We start from the raw sequence: 18,527 nt of genomic DNA on the forward strand, positions 1-18,527 counted from the left end.
AAAAAAACCACATGAACAATTATCTATTTCACTCCAACTTGGGTAAGATTTTTGTAGTTTAATCAGATCAGTTTCACTCCTTTCCCCTTAGCTTTAACACTCACGTAACCTGGGAAGAGAAAAACCTGGCAGAGCAGTTCGTTAACTTGCTGTGGTCATCTTTTGATTCTTAATTATAAAGAATATTTATAGTAAGGATTCACATCGAATTAAACCTAACATGAGTTAGAATTTAAAGGTTACATACCTCTGGTGAGGGGAGGTTGGCGGGCATGGTGTCACCCAAAGGCTTTGTGACCAAAGCAGAACCCAGGATGTCGATTAAGTGATGGGCCATGAGCTGTTGTTGCTCCACTGTGCAGTGGTTCTCCAGGGACAGAATCACAGGGTACGGAGATGTCTGGGTAGCAAAAGATCAACCATCAACGTTCAAAGCTTTTTATTCTCCTAGAGGCAAAATAAGCATTTCATTTACCTTGAAGGCATAGTCTTTGATGGCTCTGATGACGTCTTTGAAAAGGATTTTGGATGTTAGAGTGTAGCCGTGATAAATTATAGGCTCTCCGTTTGGTCCGTCCCAACAGTCCAGCTCCACACAACGGCAACTCTTCATCAATGCTCTGCAAGAAGAGGAGTGAGTAAAACTACCTTTTCCATCCATTTACTCTGAGTGATTAGTTTCCTTTTCACTGAAACAACCACTAGACATGTGGGGAGTCCATAATAATCAGCGAATAATCAAGTTTTATTAAGGTATGATTATGATTAATTATCCTTATGTCAGCAGTGGATTTAATAGCTCTCAGTTTCCTTCATTAGTAAAGGTTGGATATAAGCAACACCTCTGTAATTTGGATCAAATGATACTCAAGACCCAGTCCCAGTATTTAATAATGGGGCAGAAAGTAAACTGAAGTTTATATCAGACTGCAGGACCATATAATCCTCCAGAATGATCCACAGAGACAAGGATCAAGGTTCCTCTTCATCCCTGTACAACAACAAATTATTGGGCACTCTGAAAAGAGCGGACTCAGTAGAACGGCTTTTTTTGAGAGCCAGACGGAGACTTGTCCAAAAATGTTTAACTCACTGAGAACAAAAATATATACGTAAAGATTTCATTGAACTGTGCATTAAGCAAAGTAGATAGTTGTTGGACAGACTCATGAAATGTCAGGCCTGAAAAGCCCAGACAGCAGATTAAAACCTGAGGACGTTTTCTAATTTTCGTCTAACAACAAGCAGTACTGAAACGCTTACTTTACATAGGCCTCTGTGCTGCTGGGTCCTTTGAGTTGGTCCTCCATCAGGTAGGTGTTGTGTGAGGAGGAGATAAAGTAATGATTGAGAGGCTGACTCATGTCCTGATACACCGGTGAGTGAGCTGGGTTGAAGATGCATCCATCCTCTTGGTTGAGGTACATTACAAAGCCATCTTTAGTCATGCACTTCTTCTGTTTTGCTGTGAGGACGAGCACAATAAGTTGAATAACCCTCCAAGCAAGGCAAATCCGGTGAGAGTCGAACTTTTGAAAACCAACAGTCCCGCTCCAAGTTCACCAACCTGCTTCGTCCAATTCATGTTTCTCAATCAGCTTGAGTGCACTCTCTATGGTCGCTTGTTCCCTCTGCTCATTCAGCAGGAAATCCAGCAGGTCCCTGGCGCTCATTTCACCCTCTGTTTTAGCGTACTTCGCATAGATCACATCTATCTCCTCCCGTTTTGTCAGGAGGCTATAAAATTCCTCGATCTCCAAGTCTTCCAGGGTACCCGAATTTGACGTGTCACATTTCTGTGTAAACACAATGGCACTTCAATAAACTGCTAACTTTACTGATTTGGTTTTACTGAAAGAGAAGAGAAATTTGAGAGCGCCACACCTTGAATATTTCCTCCACATAGGTGTCATCCACCTCAATGTTGACCTGTCGCAGGAAATGCTTCAGCTCTTTCAGGGTCATCTTGTTGTCTTTGTTCTTGTCTGCCTTTCGCATGCAGCTGATGAACCAACTGGAACTCAGATGTAAGGATTTGGTTTACAACAGAAGAACAAAACTACAAAAAAAAATAACTGTGCAGAGCACCACCTTAGAGCCCAAACCTCAACTGATGCACAATGTATAACACACCTACAAAAATACGTAAATACATAAATAAATCCACAACTGGACTTACTGGTTGTGACAAAACTCACCAACCATATGTGCTTTTAAATGTCCCTGTGCACAAAACAACATTCTAAACAAACTAACAAAATAATGGTGTATGTGTGAAATAAAAAAAAATAATAATTGAAATCAAATCACATTAAGGATACTGTTCTCTTTCCTGCTTCTTGCTGAGGTTCTGCGCATGGTTCATGAGCTTCTCCAGGCTGGTGACCCACCGATGGGCCTCCTCTTTAGAGTTCACCATGAAGTCGAGGTTCTTTTTGCTTCCCTTAAACATGATAGAGAAGCACTTCTCTTCCTCGTCGGGGTCCGTATGTTTTTTGAGCCCTTCGGTCTGGCGGCCCTTGCGCACAGATTCGATGTCTTCAATGAGGACTGTGTAGAGAAAGCAGGACGTTTGTTAGAACCTGGATTTAGAAATGAGAACATGGCTATGCTAATTAATTATAAAGCCAACTTCATTTGAACTTTTAAACTAACGGCAAGTTTAAGACAGCGTTTGGAGTCTAAAACCGACGTACAATTATTTCTAAAGGATTTTGGACTTCTTCCAAAATAAATCGTTGCAAAGTTGTCTGACAGCGATTGCTTTATTCGTAATTTAAGATCTGGTCTTAGGCATTTGGTACCCATCAGGCATTCTTATCACCTAAAGCACAGACCTTCCTCCGACATGTCATTATCTTGTTGTGAAAGACGACTTTTCTCTTTGGTCACAACAGGGCTACTTTTGTATCTTCTTATCCATAAGATAACTCTTGTTTTTGAGGGAGCTGCCTTTGGAGGCCTCTTACATAAGTGTTTGAGAAATGTCACGTGCTTCCATGACGTCTGAGCTCACCTCAAAATGGAAATGGTTGATGCCAATCAAATTAAAAGAAAAAAGCGAGAGTGAAATGATGCAAAAAGACACAACGGTGCTTAACAGAACTGTTTGAGAGTGTAGAGGTGGGTAATGTGTTGCACGCAATCACACAGAGCTCCTTTCCTCCAAGACCCTTCAAAATATTCTTGGTGGACCTTTTACATTTAAACACAACAACCTTATCACACACAACTGGTATTCCTGAGTCTTCAGGCAGAGGCAGACTGGCAATCTGACCATTCTGAAGAAGTACAAAATGATTGTCCAGTTCAGGGCCGTCGGCCTGCCTGTTTCTGCTAACAGAACAAGTCAGATTTATTACTTCCAGTCACAAGCAACAGCAGACGTCACGACCCCAAGTTTAATAAAGGAGAGAAACTGTTTTCTTTCTCACCGCTCTTGATTTCTCCCTCTTTCTTCTATTGTATTTCTACGCTGGGTTATGTTGGAACTGGTGCAGACTTGATACTTGTTCATAGTTCCAGTATTATAGAGATAAAATTAGATCAAATTCACAGCAATGCTTTTTCCCTCTTTATTAAAAATTGATTAAGTAATGTTTTCCTTGCACCACAACGGATTATGAAAACAGAGGAGAATAAAACGATCATCGAAGGGAGAGGCTCACTTGATGCTAAGAAGCAGAAACAACATGAAAACAACAACGTTGAGCATTTGCATCCTTGTTGGGAGATAAGATGTAAGTGGACAGAAGACGACAGAGGACATCTGGTAATTGCATTGTCCAACTAGCAAACATGGTTTCACGAAAATAGTAAAAGGGGGTATTTGTTATGCTAAAAAGACACAGATTTATCACCAATGTGACCCAGATAACTCGACTGAAGGTCTCTGCACATGCAGTCTGTTTCCGCCCATACACTTGAAGCCAGCTGCTTTGTTGAGCAGCTTAATTTACGGAAGAGCGAGCACCAACACACACGATGTAACCACTCTGAAGAGAAACGACTGACCTTGTGATAAAAAGAAAGACTAAAAGCTCAGCTACAATGCTAGTTTTAGATAACTGACCAATGTTGTTTGTAGAATTGAACACTGAAAGATAAGTACACATGCTTACAGTACTTATCTGAACAGATTTTTGCAAACAAATGCAGCAGTTCGATGTAATTTTTTTAACAAACAGCAAGACAGAAAACTCTACAACTTAAATGTAAATTTGTGGAGTCTGCTGGATAAGCAAGAGAAGATAAACAAGTTTAAGAATTTGTATGATAAAAGAAATGAAACTTATTGAAATGTTTGTTTCATGAGCAAAGAGCTGGTTTAAGTGATTAACAGGAACTGCTGTTAAATATGCAAACCTGCATCTTCTGCATTTTTCCATTCTTTGCTGTTAACGACTACCAGAGAAAAATATCTGCTTTTGTTTTGATTTAAGCTTGTTCAGGGACTTCTCAATGTGAAAGCATTCATCAGAAAATGAAAGAAAACAGCAGATGTGTAGATGTTTACAACACATCCACCTCGCTGCAGCACTTAATGGAAGTATGTTTGTACTTAGCAGCTAAGATAGTGATGATTTTCAAGATTTTAAGTAGAAATTCATGACTCCTGGTTACCATGCGGTATAAATGTGACATGACAAGGAGGCCAATTTGTTTTAGCTAATCTTCAAAATGGGTAGGATAAGAGAGCCTGCTATTCACGCAAAGCATGCGTGTGTTCATCTCCGTAAGTCAGGAAATGACCGCAATACACAGCTACTAACTCTGGTAACAGTTGGAGCAAATATTTTACTGCTATATTGTGTTCCCGCAAAGAACGATGTATTAATTTTAATACTGTTTAATTTTTTTTTCCCCAAGGGTGGTTAAGTTGCAAGAGGCAAATGTTCTTTCTTAGCAAATTTAATTACATCTAGTTGCTAATTTCTGGTCTAGCTGAGTGCTGTACTTTTTCTGCTAGATTTTAATGCTGCATTTTTTACAGTTAACGTATTCTCTTGGAGAGGTTTCAACATGTCATTGTGGTTAAAACAATCACGCTAATTTGATAATGTTTAGCTTTCAATGAAAGATTCCAGTTTTACAGTAAAACAACAATTATGGTATGAGACAATAAAAAAAAAAAACGATCTCAGTTTTAGCCTTAATTTTAAAAATAGGAAAGATGGAAAATATTCAAGTGAAGCAAAAGTGAGTTGAGCTTCAGAAATAAAATAAAATAGTTACTTGCCTCTAATTGGGTAAACGTCCTCACATCTACAGTTAGAGAAATCTTATCCTAGCAGTGAACTAAATATAAAAGAAGATTACATTTTATGTTCTCTGTTAGAGACGTATTTGAGTTGCTGAGACTCCATAACAACTATTACATACTGACAACAAGACTCAGCTGTCAAAGCACTTGAAACTAGTTTCCCATGAAAGAAAGGTAGAATGTGCAAACAGCAGATGCACGCTGCTAACCACAGTGGTGGAGATGAGATGCTGTGTGTCTGTTTCTCTTCCAAAGAGCATAAAAAACCTTTTAGTGCATGATAATATGAAGTCTTTGAAACATTAGGAGATTTAAAAGACAATATTCCACGGCTGTGAGCAATTCAAGATCATCTCTCTCTATAATTCAGACTAAACATCGATGCACATTTACAGTCTTGACTTTGTGGTTTTAAACTGATAAAATTCGAACGCACGCATACACTGATCTGTACACATCTATTTTCAAATGTGGTTAAAACCAGGTCTTGTTTTCACTCGCAGTCTTTTCTCCAGTAAACCTCAACACTTTTGAGCTGGGCTGTCACTTTGGCTTTCTGGCTGACACGAAAACAACAAAACATGCTGTAGAGACCTGAAACAAAACACCGACCACCTTAAGACCACCTTCGGGCTCTGTTGTTGTTCTAAGCTCAGGCGTTGAGACAGAGGTTATCAGCCCCGGCAGCACTGACTGTCGCTGGGGTGCGAGGGAAACCTGAGCCACCAGAGACCCAGAGAAAGATATACTCTTTTTCAGTCTGACAGGGGATCACTGAACCAGGAGAAGGAAAATAACTCAAACGGGCACACACACATAGTCAGGATGTACACTAGATTTTTCCAGTCTGTCTCTTGCCCCAACCATGATGAATGTTTGAGCTGTTTTTCACTCCACCAACAACATTTCTCACATACTCGCCAGAGGAATCTAAGGGACGGTGTGTGTGGGTGCGTGTGTGTGTGTGCGTGTGTGTGTGTGTGCGTGTGTGTGTGTGTGTGTGTGTGCGCACACAATGAAGCAAGAAGCTTTTGTTTTGATCTGAAAGCGTGCATCTGCTGTTTGCACATTCTACCTTTCTTTCATGCGAAACTACTTTCAAGTGCTTTGACAGCTGAGTCTTGTTGTCAGTATGTAATAGTTGTTATGGAGTCTCAGCAACTCAGCTTTTACTGTGTAATTTACTTGACACAGTAAAATCCAAAGGGGTGTCCAGCCAATGAAAAAGCGAGATGTACTGCACAATGTAATTTTTCTTTAGCAAGACTTATCTCATTTTTATGAATCATATGATAAAAGGAATTTGAAACTCACAGGTATTGCCTTTTTTGCCAAGTTTCTTAGACGAGCACATAATGGTCCTACAGTCTTCCATCAGATTAAAGTAGCGGCTCTTATGCCAGGATTTCGAGCGGATCTTGGTGAGTTTCGCGCCGTCCAGCAGGAACCGAAGGTCCTCATTGTCTTTCAGACCTAGACATTTTGGGACAAAACAGGAAATATCAGAATTATTATGAATGTTTGGATATTATTACAAAGCTAAAATGAACAGGTAAAACATTAAACTGGAGAAGTGGAAAAGAAAGATAATTTTAGTGGAGCACCGTTTGGAGGTAACCAGCTGGTTTACACATCCTGCTGGGACTAAATGTTTTATGGAGGGTTGCCTTGTTTTTGCTTATTGCTTATTTTTATCTGTCTTTTTTTAACACAATGTGTGTCTTTGACGTGCATGGAAAAACGACTGAAAGAAATACAGGTTTTGTTAAAGGTTTTGTCCATTCTTTACAAAAATTAATCAGGGTCCACCAGACTTGAGTGGAGAGTCTCTGTCAATACCATTGTTGTAACAAGGGGTGCACCGATTGCAGTTTTCTGTCTAATCACCGATTACCAATCTTTTAAAAAGCCCAACTTACCGATTCCGATTTTGGCCGATGCCATTTATTGTCTGAAACGTTGCTCAACATATCAAGAAAGTTGCTGAATTGGCAACAACGGGGTAACTATTGTTAACTGTAAATGTCCAGACATGACCTAGTCGGCCAATTTGTCAGTCAAACCTCTCTCACGGGAGAAAAGAAAAGCATAGTGGTTGATTTTTAGACTTTGCCGAGGTTGATAACATTGGTGGATAAGATCTGCTTCACATGTAAAAATTGGCCGATCACCGATCTCCCAAAAATGAAGGAGATCGGCACCGATAAATCGGCTGGCCGACAAGTCGGTGAACCCCTAGTTGTAAGCAATTCATTTTAATTAATTCACAATTTGTTGGCTTTGCTTTGGGTTGCTGTTTTGTTGAAAGGAGAACCTCCTCCAGAATCTGGTTCTCTGCCGCCTTTGACAGGTTTTCTTGCAGAATTGCCCATAGTGTGATGCTGCCACTACCATATTTCACAGCAGGCTTCTTAAAGCTTTCCTTCAGTTTTTTTCTTGTTGCCGTTTGAGTTTTTCTTCCTGTTGCAAGTTTTTGATAGTCTATCACATTGAAGTTAGATTGTTAAGTAACAAAGAGTGGAAAAAGAGGTATTCGTACTTTTTCAAGTCACTGGTTCCTAATCATATCCTTTATGTTTTCCCAATATAATATTCAGAATTCTCTTTAGGTGCAATTTCATTTTGTATGTTAAAGTCCAACAGTATACCATGTGGTTCATTTTGTAAACATCAATATGTGGGTGGACTTACTTGAGGTTTGGAAGTTGTAAGTTGCAATTTACAAAATAGCCTGCAAGTAAAATATCATTTAACTTAGAGAGGCACAAGGTAGATTTTGATCCCTTAAAAAGTGGCTTTAGTAAAATGGAAACAATGATTGTTTTTTTTATTTTTCCTAGTCATCATTTTCCATCTTATTGTGAAATAAAAAAAAAATACTAAGTGCAATTTCCATGTTCCATTTCTATGAAAGAACCATATTATCTGCTTGATTTCCACAGACACTGAAGTACAGACTCATTGCTTCCTTTAGTTCTAGTAGAAATACTAGCAATACAACTACAGAGAAAGAAAACTCCTCCACTGGAGTCTCCGGGTAGAACGTTCCGCACGAACAGAGCTAGCATGTTGTGTTCGTGCAGAACATAACATTCTCAGCCCACCATCATCAAATATTTACAGCTTGAATCTGCAAACACATTAAGTTGATGCTACTGTAAAATAGATCAATAAAATATTTGGAATTGCACCACACTGCGGTTTCTGTTAAAAGGGCCGAAGTTTATCACATAATTTTTTTTTTCATACTACTTGTTTCTCAAACTGCTTGGATTTTTATCTGGACTCACTTGGATGGATACAAAATATATCAGCATGTTCTAAAACAGGAGCAATGGCAGAGTTTCCGTTTTAGATGTCCTGCTAACTTCTACGCTAGAATTTTTTAAATATTTTTTTTCCTGTCTGCTACAGAGTGTGCAGCATGATTTTGCAGTAAGCCAGTATTCATGTGAAGTAATACACTTTGGAAACTGCATGCTATCACTTTGAGAGTGATTCACGAGCCAAACCCTCTGTGTGAAGCCATAATAATACTGGATAGAGAATGCTTAGTATTTTGTGGGTGGGGCTGGGATCTGCAATGCAACTTAAAACAATGACTAGTTTTTACCAAGGTTTCTACAAAATAGAACTGGAATCTGTATGTGACCTTTGAAGGAGAAAACACTTGAAATCTGTTGGAGCTTTATCAGATTGCTAGCAAGATTGCGTGACAGACCTGTCCCCACAGATTGTACCCTGAGCTCCCTGACATGGTTCAAGGTTTGTTTCTCCAGAAGCACTGAAGGAATTGTTTTCAACATATACGTCAATCAGCCGACCTAGTTAGTTTAGCTGTTCAGTTGACAGCAAAGAAGAGGGACGGGCATGTTTTATTGTTCCAGGAAAACAAGAAATAGTTCTAGAATCCAAGGAACACCCGCCCCCCCCAAGTCATGAGTGCTTCTTCTGAAGCTGAGTAATGAATTTCAGATGGAAGGCTCTGCAACCAACTGTTTACACCATGTGAGACAAGCTAGGGCATGATGTTTCTTAGAATTACTGGGAAATAATATGGCTGGTTGTTATTCTCAAATTACCTGAAGAGAAGGTATTCACTATTACCCTGCATTTTCCCTGTTAAGGTAGGTTAAGAAAAAAAACAAAAACAAAAAAAACTTGTGTTGATTCATATCAGAAACTCTTCCTTACAAAAGTAATCATCCTCTTGAACATTTTCAGATTATGCAATGTTACATATACAAACTTCCATCATATTTTACTTGCACTACAAAAACAAAAAGTTGTTCATAATTGTGAAGTGGAAAGAAAAGATACATGGTTTTCAACCTTTCTACTATGAAAATCTGTGTGACAAGCAATTGTCAGCCCTCTTCCCCCTAATAGCCCTGATGCAAATCCAGTGCAAGCAATTGCCTTCAATTCATATCACAGAATTGGAGGTAACGTCAAAATCATTGCAGAGGTTCGTAGCTGATGTGGGAAAATCTGCTGACAAAACCGTTAATCATGCATTTTCCAATCTTGGAAAAATCAACTCTAAAAGAAAACCATAAAAGTCACATATGTATTTTCTCAGTGAGCCATGTAGAGATAAAGCCAACAGTTAGATGAAAACAAAAATACATGCTTTGGCCCACAAGCAAAATGCATGGCGTGCGGGTGCTTTTCTACAGAAAAGGACAAGGAAGCTGGTCATAGTTGATGGGAACAGGGATACAGATCAAATCAATTAAATCCTGTAAGACAACCAATTCAGTGACAACCAAAAGACTTAAGACTGGGTTAGGGTTAGGGTTGGATCAACAGGACAACCTCAAACCTACAGGGAGAGCGACAGTCTCTGGATGAGAAAAGCTGGAGAGACAAACCATAAGAGAAGAAATTGAGCTGAAAAAAGTTTAAATTAGTAATGGAAAAAACATTTATTTTCTTTCAAGCCATATTGTACATATGTGTGGGTTTATCACATAAAATTACATAACATACATTGAAGGCTCTGGTTGCAGCGTGACGAAATGCGAAAAAGCTTAAAGGGCGTGAATACTTTAGCAAGATTTAAAATTGCTTGAAACTGAAATGTAATATTTAAAAGTTTACTTTGTGGAAGTGGAAAGAAAAATCTTTTTATTATTATTTTTTCGTAAACATAGTAATAAAGTGATGCTACGAGTTCAGTCTTTTGTTTGTATTTTAACCCAGTTTGTTTACAAATATAGCCGATAGCTATTATGTGCGACTGCTTTTAAGCAAGGGAGTTTTTTTTTAATTCCATTTCCAAAAACCCAAAGGAATTAGAGGAATATCAGCACTAGATACAACCTTGTAAGTGAGAGGAGTTTACAGTAGAAAATGCGACCAGATATTTCATAGGTGAAAAGGAACCAACAATTGACTTTCCAGACCCAATACCAGTGACTACAGCGTTTGTGCAGGCGTGTTTGGTGTGTGATGTTCTTAACATCAACACCATGAAGAGGCATAACAAATCAAATTCTGTTTAAGGCCCCATACAACCCTGGGTCAGCCCAGAATCCAAGAAACGGCCATATGTTTGTACGGATAAATAGGAGTAAAATCTAATTTCTCAACAGTTAAAACATTTTTTTTTCTCTTTTATGTGATCTATAATGTAAAAAAAAAATGGAAGTGGAAGGTTAAACCTCAAAAGAAAACCTCAACATTTGGCATTGTCTAGTAAAAGGCTGTATCTCTTTAAAAACTGATGTCCCGAAAAAGATGAAACGTCTCTGTTGTTTACACATAAACAATAACAGTCACAGGCTTGCCCTGGCTTTTAAGGAGGTCACAAATGAAAAGCCCACATAGACTCAATGGAAACAACAAAGAGAATTTTCACTGGACTATTCACTGTGTGTTTTTTTTTTTTGTTTTTTCCTCCCCTCATCGAAAAGGGAGTGCAGGGGATGTCAGTCTAACAGGCGACGGGCAGAAGCCTGGTCTGTCATCAGAAGAAAGAATGCGCCGCTCCAGGCGATTAAGAACCATTTACATATGTGCACATAACAAACACAGATGAGGACACACTGGAGTACTGATGCGTAATAAGAAGAGGAACATATTTTCCAAATCCAAGTTCTCCAAACACAACCCCGCGAGCATGCGCGGTTGCTCCTGTTTGTGTTGGCTTAACAACTGAAGCGCGTGCGCCCCTGACTCCAAGTGCACCTTTAAAAAAAAAAAAGAGGACTCACCCAGGCGTTTTCCATTTTCCAGCGCGACCTTTTTACGGTGCTCTNGGTGAACCCCTAGTTGTAAGCAATTCATTTTAATTAATTCACAATTTGTTGGCTTTGCTTTGGGTTGCTGTTTTGTTGAAAGGAGAACCTCCTCCATAATCTGGTTCTCTGCCGCCTTTGACAGGTTTTCTTGCAGAATTGCCCATAGTGTGATGCTGCCACTACCATGTTTCACAGCAGGCTTCTTAAAGCTTTCCTTCAGTTTTTTTCTTGTTGCCGTTTGAGTTTTTCTTCCTGTTGCAAGTTTTTGATAGTCTATCACATTGAAGTTAGATTGTTAAGTAACAAAGAGTGGAAAAAGAGGTATTCATACTTTTTCAAGTTACTGGTTCCTAATCATATCCTTTATGTTTTCCCAATATAATATTCAGAATTCTCTTTAGGTGCAATTTCATTTTGTATGTTAAAGTCCAACAGTATACCATGTGGTTCATTTTGTAAACATCAATATGTGGGTGGACTTACTTGAGGTTTGGAAGTTGTAAGTTGCAATTTACAAAATAGCCTGCAAGTAAAATATCATTTAACTTAGAGAGGCACAAGGTAGATTTTGATCCCTTAAAAAGTGGCTTTAGTAAAATGGAAACAATGATTGTTTTTTTTATTTTTCCTAGTCATCATTTTCCATCTTATTGTGAAATAAAAAAAAAATACTAAGTGCAATTTCCATGTTCCATTTCTATGAAAGAACCATATTATCTGCTTGATTCACCCATCAGGCCACTGCTTCCACAGACACTGAAGTACAGACTCATTGCTTCCTTTAGTTCTAGTAGAAATACTAGCAATACAACTACAGAGAAAGAAAACTCCTCCACTGGAGTCTCCGGGTAGAACGTTCCGCACGAACAGAGCTAGCATGTTGTGTTCGTGCAGAACATAACATTCTCAGCCCACCATCATCAAATATTTACAGCTTGAATCTGCAAACACATTAAGTTGATGCTACTGTAAAATAGATCAATAAAATATTTGGAATTGCACCACACTGCGGTTTCTGTTAAAAGGGCCGAAGTTTATCACATAATTTTTTTTTTCATACTACTTGTTTCTCAAACTGCTTGGATTTTTATCTGGACTCACTTGGATGGATACAAAAGATATCAGCATGTTCTAAAACAGGAGCAATGGCAGAGTTTCCGTTTTAGATGTCCTGCTAACTTCTACGCTAGAATTTTTTAAATATTTTTTTTCCTGTCTGCTACAGAGTGTGCAGCGTGATTTTGAAGTAAGCCAGTATTCATGTGAAGTAATACACTTTGGAAACTGCATGCTATCACTTTGAGAGTGATTCACGAGCCAAACCCTCTGTGTGAAGCCATAATAATACTGGGTAGAGAATGCTTAGTCTTTTGTGGGTGGGGCTGGGATCTGCAATGCAACTTAAAACAATGACTAGTTTTTACCAAGGTTTCTACAAAATAGAACTGGAATCTGTATGTGACCTTTGAAGGAGAAAACACTTGAAATCTGTTGGAGCTTTATCAGATTGCTAGCAAGATTGCGTGACAGACCTGTCCCCACAGATTGTACCCTGAGCTCCCTGACATGGTTCAAGGTTTGTTTCTCCAGAAGCACTGAAGGAATTGTTTTCAACATATACGTCAATCAGCCGACCTAGTTAGTTTAGCTGTTCAGTTGACAGCAAAGAAGAGGGACGGGCATGTTTTATTGTTCCAGGAAAACAAGAAATAGTTCTAGAATCCAAGGAACACCCGCCCCCCCCAAGTCATGAGTGCTTCTTCTGAAGCTGAGTAATGAATTTCAGATGGAAGGCTCTGCAACCAACTGTTTACACCATGTGAGACAAGCTAGGGCATGATGTTTCTTAGAATTACTGGGAAATAATATGGCTGGTTGTTATTCTCAAATTACCTGAAGAGAAGGTATTCACTATTACCCTGCATTTTCCCTGTTAAGGTAGGTTAAGAAAAAAAACAAAAACAAAAAAAACTTGTGTTGATTCATATCAGAAACTCTTCCTTACAAAAGTAATCATCCTCTTGAACATTTTCAGATTATGCAATGTTACATATACAAACTTCCATCATATTTTACTTGCACTACAAAAACAAAAAGTTGTTCATAATTGTGAAGTGGAAAGAAAAGATACATGGTTTTCAACCTTTCTACTATGAAAATCTGTGTGACAAGCAATTGTCAGCCCTCTTCCCCCTAATAGCCCTGATGCAAATCCAGTGCAAGCAATTGCCTTCAATTCATATCACAGAATTGGAGGTAACGTCAAAATCATTGCAGAGGTTCGTAGCTGATGTGGGAAAATCTGCTGACAAAACCGTTAATCATGCATTTTCCAATCTTGGAAAAATCAACTCTAAAAGAAAACCATAAAAGTCACATATGTATTTTCTCAGTGAGCCATGTAGAGATAAAGCCAACAGTTAGATGAAAACAAAAGTACATGCTTTGGCCCACAAGCAAAATGCATGGCGTGCGGGTGCTTTTCTACAGAAAAGGACAAGGAAGCTGGTCATAGTTGATGGGAACAGGGATACAGATCAAATCAATTAAATTCTGTAAGACAACCAATTCAGTGACTACCAAAAGACTTAAGACTGGGTTAGGGTTAGGGTTGGATCAACAGGACAACCTCAAACCTACAGGGAGAGCGACGGTCTCTGGATGAGAAAAGCTGGAGAGACAAACCATAAGAGAAGAAATTGAGCTGAAAAAAGTATAAATTAGTAATGGAAAAAACATTTATTTTCTTTCAAGCCATATTGTACATATGTGTGGGTTTATCACATAAAATTACATAACATACATTGAAGGTTCTGGTTGCAGCGTAACGAAATGCGGAAAAGCTTAAAGGGCGTGAATACTTTAGCAAGATTTAAAATTGCTTGAAACTGAAATGTAATATTTAAGTTTACTTTGTGGAAGTGGAAAGAAAAATCTTTTTATTATTATTTTTCGTAAACATAGTAATAAAGTGATGCTACGAGTTCAGTCTTTTGTTTGTATTTTAACCCAGTTTGTTTACAAATATAGCCGATAGCTATTATGTGCGACTGCTTTTAAGCAAGGGAGTTTTTTTTAATTCCATTTCCAAAAACCCAAAGGAATTAGAGGAATATCAGCACTAGATACAACCTTGTAAGTGAGAGGAGTTTACAGTAGAAAATGCGACCAGATATTTCATAGGTGAAAAGGAACCAACAATTGACTTTCCAGACCCAATACCAGTGACTACAGCGTTTGTGCAGGCGTGTTTGGTGTGTGATGTTCTTAACATCAACACCATGAAGAGGCATAACAAATCAAATTCTGTTTAAGGCCCCATACAACCCTGGGTCAGCCCAGAATCCAAGAAACGGCCATATGTTTGTACGGATAAATAGGAGTAAAATCTAATTTCTCAACAGTTAAAACATTTTTTTTTCTCTTTTATGTGATCTATAATGTAAAAAAAAAATGGAAGTGGAAGGTTAAACCTCAAAAGAAAACCTCAACATTTGGCATTGTCTAGTAAAAGGCTGTATCTCTTTAAAAACTGATGTCCCGAAAAAGATGAAACGTCTCTGTTGTTTACACATAAACAATAACAGTCACAGGCTTGCCCTGGCTTTTAAGGAGGTCACAAATGAAAAGCCCACATAGACTCAATGGAAACAACAAAGAGAATTTTCACTGGACTATTCACTGTGTGTTTTTTTTTTTTGTTTTTTCCTCCCCTCATCGAAAAGGGAGTGCAGGGGATGTCAGTCTAACAGGCGACGGGCAGAAGCCTGATCTGTCATCAGAAGAAAGAATGCGCCGCTCCAGGCGATTAAGAACCATTTACATATGTGCACATAACAAACACAGATGAGGACACACTGGATTACTGATGCGTAATAAGAAGAGGAACATATTTTCCAAATCCAAGTTCTCCAAACACAACCCCGCGAGCATGCGCGGTTGCTCCTGTTTGTGTTGGCTTAACAACTGAAGCGCGTGCGCCCCTGACTCCAAGTGCACCTTTAAAAAAAAAGAGGTCTCACCCAGGCGTTTTCCATTTTCCAGCGCGACCTTTTTACGGTGCTCTGCAAATACTTTCTCCTGTGAGTTTGTCCTTTCAGGACGTGGACAGAAGCAAGACATCGCTGCGTAAAAAAAAATCCGCTCGGTGTAAAATTTGAGCTCGGTAAGGAAGAAAAAACTGGGAGGAAAAGTTTTTTCTCTCTCTTTCTCTCTCTCCTCATGGGGCGGGTCTTTACGTGTGTTGCTATGTTATAGCACCCATATTCGCCGCAGAGAGGGGGTAAACTGGTCCTTCGGAGAGACATTTTAGGTGTAGAAAACAAGCATAAATTCATTTTCAAAGTTACATTCATCATTTGGTTTAACTTTTCTGGGAAAGACACACACAAAGTTGATTCTTTTTTACTTTATTTTCTTGGAAGTATTTAACTTCACAGTCTACACTTAATAAGATCAACTGCACTCAAAATAAATTAAATATAAAAACTTTCTTATCTTTGAAAAGGTTTTGAAAATATGTACGTGCTCCTAAGTGAGACATAAAATGGCGCCGCCGTGTGGCAGTAGCTAAATGTATCTTCGGTTAGTTTTGCTCGACATTTTGTTGTGCTATGTATTATTTCGTCGAAACTATATAAATTCATAAAAACATATAACACGAAGACGCATTTAAAGCGTTGGCGAGTTTTGTTGGTTAGAGTACTAGTAATAATTACTATTATAAATGAGTAAATTAGTAATTTTGCCCGATGGGGAAAGCAATTCCCTAACATGTTTGGGCAGTGAAGTCACGTGATGAGTATATGTCTTTGAGAGTCTAAAGTCAGTCGTGGAAGCTTTCTGACTTTCTGCATGAGATAAAATGATGTTAGTTTTTAACCCAAATGTACCAGTTAGACGACTTGCTCTGCTAGTTCTGTTAAAACAAAGCCATTTGCGCTGTAAGTGCTTCTAAAGTGTTTCTAAAAGATATTATGCTCTTAAAAAGTGGGAATCAATTGTGTAAATAAAGCACAAAAGTTTCCAGTCCGTCCCTCCAAAACAGTGAGTGGATTAGAATTCAAGCAAAAACTATCACCCGTTATTAGTTGCAGATCTGGCACAAGAGAGAAGACTGTCCCAGCCTGGAACTGGCCCGGACGGTGAATCATGGTGTACCGAGGACAGGGCATGCTGATCATCAGCTGTGTCCACCAACAAAACCAAAGACCTTGTTTTCACTCACTGAGTGAAAATAACAGGATGTGATGATGGCAATTGATTCCCAAAAGTCTGGATTGTCTGCGCAAAGGACGTAGGGCATTTTGGCACGCATATGTGGGGTTTTTGTCACAGCCTATAATTTTAGCATTCTTGCAAGTATTAAAATCTTTTTCTTCTAGTGTCCTACTCTAGTCACATGACTGGAAACAGTACAGAGAGGATGTCATTGGAACTGGAAGAAGGAGAATACGCGTCAAAGGCGCAGAGGCCAGTCAGCTGAGCAACAAACATAAGCATGAAACTAGACAAATATGTTGCTATTGCTATAATGTCATACGCATCCAGTCACTTGAAACAAGTTCTTAATAAGACATACCTTTGTTCCCCATTCACCACACACAAATAGTTACAATATGCTAGAAATAAAGGAAAATAAATAATGTGTGAATTCACAGAGCTAATACTGACTAGCTCCTCCAATCACCTTTTTTTGTGCATTTTGTACAGCAGAAGTGAGTGAGCAGGTAACTGGCTGCTGTACAGTCGATGATTTTGTAGGGGATTACAACTGAAATAATTAGTTCCAAAAGTATTTACAACACTATTATGGAAATGGATCAATGAAAACTCGACTTGTGACTAAACTTCTCTTTTTTATGGAGGAGAATTTGTGCAAACATCATGATTATTAAAATGTATTAAAAACTATATCTATAGATTAATAAATAGGCTATATGAATTGAAAGCTTCGTAAATATCTGAATTACAGCAGCAGTGTCTAATGTAGAGCTTTTAAACAAAGAAATGTTGGTTTTGAATTTACTGATCGCCTCTAGGCTTATTTCGGTAACATTTTGATACAAATTTAGTCCTTTAGATATTTAACAGAATGCATGGGTTTATTTTATTGGCATGGTTTCACCTTGTTAGAACATTATTTAGGTTACAAATTAATAAAATAAATATTGAATGCCCTATCTGTTACAGAATTGACTTTGTCGGTCTGGGTTTTAAACTTGTATGGTTGTGTGATGAGTCAACCCGCCATTGACTCACCACAGCTCAGAAAATATGCCCTTCATATTACCCTTGTTGGAATGTTTGTTGGTTATATTACTAACACTACAAATATCATACTTCAGAATTGCATGTCTTCAGAACTGAAAATAAAACACAAAATGATCGAATAATTTAAAACAATGATCAACTTCACAATGTGTATCTTGAATATGATGAGAAGCGTCCCAGGGACTATGAACTTAAAATACTTGAAATAATATGTTATTTCAGTTAATGTCTGTTTATAAATCAGGTTTTTAATCCTTTAAAAACCGTCACTGGACAAAGTGAAAACAACAGGAAATGAAGGCATTTTAACCATCTCCAAGAAAATCAAATATTCTTCTATTTCAAGAGTTGTTGAAATAGAAGTTGTTGCTTTGCACATATAAATTATTGGGACTAAAAGTATGAACATAGTTTTTCATTTAACATAGCAACACAAACAGAGTCTGCACCTCAAATGTGGATCAAGAAACAACATTTTAGCAGACATTGAGCACAATGACGTAATGAACAGCTTCACTATCGCCACCCTACTCACCGTCTCTCTTAGAGCCCAAATCTGATTCCATTTTGAATCCAGACAAAATCAATCCCCGTCTACAGCAGAAAGAAACTCCCGTTTGCCTCTGTTGCACTGCCTGTCCGTGTCAGTGGAAATATTCCCACAACTCTTCTGTGAGGAAAATCTACTCTTCTTTTTCTCCCCTCTGAGCCAACCCACAAGGCGCACGCTTCATACCAGCTCCAGC

The 18,527-nt window shown here is 38.5% G+C and overlaps 1 protein-coding gene across 2 annotated transcripts; it reads right to left on the reverse strand.

Moving 5' to 3' along the window:
• Positions 1 to 211: 211 nt before the first annotated feature.
• plcd1a (phospholipase C, delta 1a) lies at positions 212 to 18,470 on the reverse strand. Of its 2 annotated transcripts, none has more exons than XM_016673134.1 (8): positions 18,317 to 18,470; positions 6,578 to 6,736; positions 2,322 to 2,550; positions 1,885 to 2,014; positions 1,568 to 1,796; positions 1,264 to 1,465; positions 476 to 620; positions 212 to 400 (listed from the first exon to the last, which is right to left on the reverse strand). In XM_016673134.1, exons 1-8 carry the CDS (start codon positions 18,345 to 18,347, stop codon positions 233 to 235), a joined length of 1,293 nt encoding a protein of 430 aa, XP_016528620.1. In that variant the 5' UTR covers positions 18,348 to 18,470; the 3' UTR covers positions 212 to 232. The 2 variants fall into 2 exon arrangements, with proteins under 2 accessions (XP_016528620.1, XP_007555738.2); XM_007555676.2 differs by lacking the exon at positions 18,317 to 18,470 and adding an exon at positions 15,531 to 15,701.
• Positions 18,471 to 18,527: the final 57 nt, after the last annotated feature.

This window comes from Poecilia formosa, unplaced genomic scaffold, assembly GCF_000485575.1.
Source record: "Poecilia formosa unplaced genomic scaffold, Poecilia_formosa-5.1.2 Scaffold71, whole genome shotgun sequence".
Taxonomy (NCBI): Eukaryota; Metazoa; Chordata; class Actinopteri; order Cyprinodontiformes; family Poeciliidae; genus Poecilia; species Poecilia formosa.